This window comes from Mandrillus leucophaeus, unplaced genomic scaffold (genome assembly GCF_000951045.1).
Source record: "Mandrillus leucophaeus isolate KB7577 unplaced genomic scaffold, Mleu.le_1.0 Scaffold546, whole genome shotgun sequence".
Taxonomy (NCBI): domain Eukaryota; kingdom Metazoa; phylum Chordata; class Mammalia; order Primates; family Cercopithecidae; genus Mandrillus; species Mandrillus leucophaeus.
In genome coordinates this window covers 365,986-372,705 of record NW_012105875.1, presented here as the reverse complement: position 1 = coordinate 372,705, position 6,720 = coordinate 365,986, and the positions used below count along the sequence as shown (strand labels likewise).

The 6,720-nt window shown below is 50.8% G+C and overlaps 2 protein-coding genes across 3 annotated transcripts in view; one reads left to right on the top strand and one right to left on the bottom strand.

The window, feature by feature from the left end:
- Positions 1–3,548, top strand: part of ZNF428 (zinc finger protein 428) — a 12,765-nt gene extending 9,217 nt beyond the window's left edge. For both annotated transcript variants that reach the window (XM_011997701.1, XM_011997700.1), the window contains exon 3: positions 2,888–3,548. In XM_011997701.1, coding sequence (XP_011853091.1) covers positions 2,888–3,387 — 500 coding nt within the window. In that variant the 3' untranslated portion in view covers positions 3,388–3,548. The remainder of the gene's footprint in view (positions 1–2,887) is intronic.
- Positions 1–6,720, bottom strand: part of SRRM5 (serine/arginine repetitive matrix 5) — a 19,041-nt gene that overhangs the window by 4,169 nt on the left and 8,152 nt on the right. The gene's annotated exons all lie outside the window — the stretch shown is intronic.

Here is a 6,720-nt window from a genome sequence, read left to right as displayed (position 1 = left end):
GTTCTCCTGACCTCGTGATCCACCCGCCTCGGCCTCCCAAAGTGCTGGGATTCCAGGCGTGAGCCACCGCGCCCGGCCAGGAAACGATTGTTAAATGGCGGGAACCAGTAGGAGAGAGCTGCAGGGGCCGATGTTCAGAAGAAAACGGTTATAACCCGTTCTGGGCTGGTGATGCTGGGAACCCACCAGGAGGGTGGTAGAAAAAATGACTGGCTGCCTGGGATGAGGAGGTCTGGGACGGCCTCACCAAAGAGGAAGGCCTCCCACTGGGTCCTAAAGGATGGTGGGAAAAACTAGGGCAGGACATTCCCACCAGAGGGAGGAACAGTGTGTGTGAAGCCTCAGAACAGGCTTTTCAAATTCCATGCAGAGATATCCATGCCATAAATATGTCGTAAGTACTTTCTTTGTACAAAGGAAGTGTTCTAGATGCTAAGGCCACAGCAGTGAACCAGACAAAATCCCTGCTGTCGGGGACAGGCAATAAACAAGCACACAAGCAAATGCTGTATGCAGTGAGTCAGAAGATGGAGAAAAATGAGCCCGGCGCGGTGGCTCATACCTGTAATCCCAGCCCTTTGGGAGGCTGAGATGGGTGGATTACCTGAGGTCAGGAGTTTGAGACCAGCCTGGCCAAGAAGGTGAAACCCCGTCTCTACTAAAAATACAAAAATTACCTGGGCGTGATGGTGCGCGCCTGTAATCCCAGTTACTTGAGAGGCTGAGGCAGAAGAATTGCCTGAACCCAGGAGGTGGAGTTTCCAATGAGCTGAGATCACACCACTGCACTCCAGCCTGGATGACAGAGCGAGACTCCATCTCAAAAGAAGATGGAGAAAAATCAAGCAGAGTAAGGGGCATAGGGAGTGCTAGGGAGTGGCCAGGGTGTCACTGAGAAGGTGACACTTGAGAAGAGACATGGAATGGAGAGTGACATCGGCAGAAAGGATGGCAAAGACCCTGAGGCAGGTACGGGCCTGGGGTGTCAGGGAAGGTGAGGAGCCTGGTATGAAGAGCCTTGTGGCCACTGTGATGACAGGAGCAAGGGCGGAGCACAGGGTGCAGTAGCAGGATCCTCTGGGTTCTGGGAGAAACTGAGGAATGGGGCCGGGATGGATACAAGGTAAGGCTTTTGGCAGGCTCCTGCCACTGAGGCCAAAAAAGCTGGTACTTCCCACACTGTGGTCACGGGGACCCCATCCCCAGCCATTACTCTGTGCGCCCCCATAATGGCAGCTGATGTCGCCCTTTTCCATATATCAACTTTAAAATTTTTCGCCTTTTCTTTTTCTTTGGAAACGGAGTCTCGCTCTCTCACCCAGGTTGGAGTGCAGTGGCTTGATACTGGCTCATCGTAACCTTTGCCTCCTGGGTTCAAGCAGTTCTCCTGCCTCAGCTTCCCGAGTAGCTGGGACTGTAGGCACCCACCACCCTATACCTGGCTAATTTTTGTATTTTTAGTCTCTACTAAAAATACAAAAAATACAAGAAATAAATTGGGTTTCATGATGTTGCCCAGGGTGGGTCATGAACTCCTGAGTTCAGGCAGTCCGCCCACCTCAGCCTCCCAAAGTGCTAGGATTACAGGCCCTTTCCTTTAAACCTAAACTTGTCCTAGGCATGTCCTTGATAACTGTGAAATCACAGTAATATCTCACCTGTAAATAAATATTTTAATTCACCTATATATATATATCTCTCTCCATGGCCACAGAAAAGTACATCTGTGTGTATGTATGTGTTTTAATTTGCACAAATACCTTTTCAAATGGTTGTCTCCCTAAAATGATCCAGTGTCGGCCATGGCCCAGGTTCAGCTTTTCCTGCCAGAGCTGTGTAACCACAGGGGAGTAAGTCGTCTAGCCTTCGTGTGCCTCAGTTTCCACATCCATCAACTGGGGATAGTAATAGTATCACCCTCAAAGGGTTGTTGGGGATTTAGTGAGTTAATGTATAGGAACAGGGCTTCTAGAATAGCAAGGATGCTATTGTTACTGGTGGTTTTTTACTACTCCTGCTTTGTCCTTCCTAAACGCCTCCCAACCCACCTCCCCATGGAGTTTTTTTTTTTTCCCCAAGACGGAGTCTTGCTCTGTCATCCAGGCTGGAGTGCAGTGGTGCAATCTTAGCTCACTGCAACCTCTGCCTCCTGGGTTGAAGCAATTCTCCTGCCTCAGCCTCCCGAGTAGCTGGGATTACAGGCACCTGACACCACACCCAGCTAATTTTTGTGTATTTAGTAGAGACAAGGTTTCACCATGTTGGCCAGGCTGGTCTTGACCTCATGATCTGCCCTCCTTGGCCTCCCAAAGTGCTGGGATTACAGGCATAATCCACTATGCCCAGCCAAAAAAATTATTTTTAAGAGGTGAGGTCTCACTCTGTCTCCCAGGCTGGAAGGGAGTGGCGCAGTCATGGCTCAAATGCAGCCTCAAACTCCTCGGCTCAAGTGATCCTCCCGCCTCAGCCTCCTGAGAAACTGGTACTACAGGCAATGTGTCACCAGGCCTGGCTAATTTTTAAATTTTTTATAGAGACGGAGTCTTGCTATATTGCCCAGGCTGGTCTCAAACTTCTGGGCTCAAGTGATCTTCCCATCTTGGCCACCCAAAAGTGCTGGGATCACAGGCATGAGCCACCATGCCCAGTCCTGTCCCATGCAGTTCTTAGAAGACATTCATTTGCTTGACACAAAGATACAGGGAATCTACCGGCTGCCAGCCTTGTTCTATGCCATGGGGACTCATCTGTGGGGAAGAGAAGGGTAGTGCCCAGGCTACCCTGGTCATACTATGGCAAGTCTGAATGTGAGGTTCAGGGAGGGGACAGCTGGGCCTAGCCTTCTTTCCTCTGATGCCACTGTCTCCCCCTGTCTTTCCCCCTCCAGGCCCTGAGCATTCCTCTGATTCAGAATACACTCTCTCAGAGCCGGACTCCGAAGAGGAAGAAGATGAGGAGGAGGAGGAAGAGGAGACCACTGACGATCCCGAATATGATCCTGGCTACAAGGTGAAGCAGCGCCTTGGGGGGGGCCGTGGTGGCCCATCCCGCCGGGCCCCCCGTGCAGCCCAGCCCCCGGGCCCCCCGGCTCAGCCTTGCCAGCTCTGTGGCCGCTCACCCCTTGGGGAGGCCCCACCGGGAACCCCACCCTGCCGGCTCTGCTGCCCTGCTACAGCCCCCCAGGAAGCACCAGCCCCTGAAGGCAGGGCACTCGGGGAGGAAGAGGAGGAACCACCTCGGGCTGGGGAGGGCCGACCAGCTGGGCGGGAGGAGGAGGAGGAAGAGGAGGAGGAGGGAACCTACCACTGTACGGAATGCGAGGATTCCTTCGACAACCTGGGGGAGCTGCACGGGCACTTCATGCTGCACGCCCGGGGTGAGGTGTAGGCAGAGCCCCCACACAGGGAGCTTGGCAGAAGGGGTGGGGTGGGAGGAGGGGGCCTGAGGAAATTCGGGTTGTGACAGTGGTCATGGGGGATGGGGTACTGCCGGTCTGTGTTGTCTTAGAAGTAGATGTGTGATGGCCAGAATAAAAGCCAAAATCTGTATCTGTGTGTGTTGGTTCAGACAGAGAGAGAGTGTGTGTGTGTATTTCCCCTGTGCTCCTTCTTGGGGAACCTCGGGGTCTTTTGGGAAAGATAACTAACATTTACTATGTGCTTGTATTTGATGGTATTTCCATAGGCTCTAACAATAGAATTTCATTTCTCACTCACAAAATAGTGCTGGGTGAGTCATTTGGGGACCCAGGCCATCCCTTAAGCCTGTTGTCTCCCCCATGGTCCAGACTGGGTGGCTATGGCCTGGGTCCTGCTGACAGAAGAGGACAGGGAACCTGGTGAGGTGCACGTGTTGTCTTACAAGCCCTGGCCTGCCAGGGGCACACACTGGTTCCATTGACACGCCTCTGCTGAGAAATTAGATACGTGGCCACAGCTAACTGCAAAAACAACCTGGGAGAAGCAGTCTAGCCAAGCGCCCAGAAAGCAGAAAACGGTTCGTGGAGGACAGCTAGGGCTTTCTGCCACATCGCCTAGGAACTTCCACAAAGAGGACTTTAATTATAATCACAGCTACGCTTCCTCAGCGCTTCCTGGGTGTCTGGTGCCAGTCCAAGGGCTTTATATATATTGACTCATAGAAATGGTGCATCTAGGAACTTACAAAAATAGAACCTTAATGATAATTACAGCTGCCATTTTCCGAGCACTTACAGAGTGCTGCACTTAATTTGCATGAGATTATCAGCTTCTTAGAATAACCCTGGGAGATAGGGATTGTGATCCATTAATTCATTTAACAAATATTTTTGAGTACCTGCTGTGTGCTAAGCATTGGGAACACACCAGTGAATAAAATAAAATCGTTGTCCTCATGGAGCTTACATGGGAGTGGGTAGAGGCTGCTGGTGAAGACAGACATAAACAAGTAAGATACAGCATATGCTGGGTGCTGACAAATGCCGTGAGAACAATAAAGCACTGAAAGGAGGCCCGGCATGGTGGCTCACTCCTGAAATCCCAGCACTGAGGTGGGCGGATCGCTTGAGCGCAGGAGTTCGAGACCAGTCTGGGCAGCATGCCAAAACCCCATCTCTACAAAATACAGAAAATTATCTGGGCTAACAATGGTGCACAGCTATAGTCCCAGCTACTAGGGAGGCTTAGATGGGAGGATTGCTAGAGCCTGAGAAGTCAAGGCTGCAGTGAGTGGTGATCATGTCACTGCACTCCAGCCTGGGCAACAGTGAGAACCTGTCTCCAAAAAACCAAAAAAAACTGAAGGGAGGCCAGTGGCTCACGTCTATAATTCCAGCACTTTGGGAGGCTGAGGTGGGAAGATTCTTGAGGCCAGGAGTTGAAGACCAGCCTGGGCAACACAGTGGGACCCCATCTACAAAAAATTAAATTAGCAGGGCATGGTGGTGCATGCCTATGGTCCCAGCTAGCTATTCAGGAAGCTGAGGTGGGAAGATCACTTGAGCCTTGGAGGTTGAGGCTGCAGTGACCTGTGATTATGCCACTGCTCACTGCACTCTAGCCTGGATGATGGCAAGAATTTGTCCCAACAAAAAATTTTTAAAAAGGACTGAAGGGAGAACTGTTCTGGAAGGAGGCTGCAGTTTTAAAGAGTGTAGTCCTCCCTGAGAAGGCGACAGATCTGAAGCCGGGGGGAGCCATGTACATCAATGCGGAAGAACACTCCAGGCCAGAGGAGCCTGCCTGGTGTGCCAAGGAGGCCAGAGCTGTAGGGATGAATCCAAGGGTGGCAGAGGATCAGCTCTTTACAGCCTTGCCAAAACTTGGGCTTGGTCTCTGAGATGGGAAGTATAATTCATAATTCACAGAAGCTTGGCACCGAAGCTACTTTGAAAATAGAAGCCTAATTATGATAATAGCTATCATTAACGGAGAATTTACTGGGCAACCAGCCCTGTTCTAAGGCGCTTTACATGTGTTAACTCATAGAAGGTTAGAAACTAAGAACCTTCAAGAATAGAACCTGAATTACTGTAATGGCCATCATTAAGTCAGCGCTCACAGTGGACCAGGCCCTGGACTCAGTGCTTTATGTGGACAATCGCATCAGATGCTTACAAGGTAGGGACTGTTATTTATTTACTCATTCACCCAACAATGATTTATTGAGCACCTATGAGATGGCAGGCACTGCTCTGGGAGTTGGAAATATAGCAGTGAACACGATGAACAAAAACCCCCGCCCGGCTGGGCGTGGTGGCTCACTCCTGTAATGCCAGCACTTTGGGAGGCCGAGGCGGGCAGATTACGAGGTCAGGAGATCGAGACCACCCTGGCTAACACAGTAAAACCCCGTCTCTACTAAAGAATACTCAAAATTAGCACGGCGTAGTGGCTAGCGCCTATAGTCCCAGCTACTCAGGAGGCTGAGGCAGGAGAATGGCGTGAACCCAGGAGGCAGAGGTTGCAGTGAGCCGAGATTGCGCCACTGTACTCCAGCCTGGGTGACAGAGCGAGACTCCGTCTCAAAAAAAAAAAAAAAAACACCCTCCCTTTGTGGAGGTTATAATGGGGAAGACAGTAATCAAGTGTTTAAGTAAAATATACAAATTGTATGGAATGTTAGATAGTCATAAGTGCTATGGAGAAAAGAACAGGGTGGGAAGCTTGTGTGTGTGAAGGTTACAGTTTTAAGTAGGATGGTCAGGGAAGGCTTCACTCAGGTGGCATCAGAGCAGAGACCTAGAGAAGGGGCAGGAGTGAGCCTTGTGGCTGTCTGGGGACAGTAAGTGCAATGGCCTGAGGTGGGAGCCCACTTGGGGTGCTTGGGAAGAAGACACAGGGCCACGAGGCTGGAACTGAGGAAGACAGGAGGTGAGGTCAGAAGGTAGCAGAGAATCAGGCCGTAGGGACCATATACTGACTTTGGCATTCTCTCTGAGTCTTGATTCCTCTGAGTAATCTGAGTGCTCATAATAATCTTTAGAGGCTACTTTTATTATTAGCAGGGCATGGTGGTGCATGCCTATGGTCCCAGCTAGCTATTCAGGAAGCTGAGGTGGGAAGATCATCATTTTATAACTGCTACAACAGGCCAGGCATGGTTGCTCACGCCTGTAATCTCAGCACCTTGGGAGGCCAAGGCGGGTGGATTGCCTGAGGTTGGAGTTCGAGACCAGCCTGGCCAACAAGGTGAAACCCCATCTCTACTAAAAATACAAAAACTTAGCTGGGTGTGGTG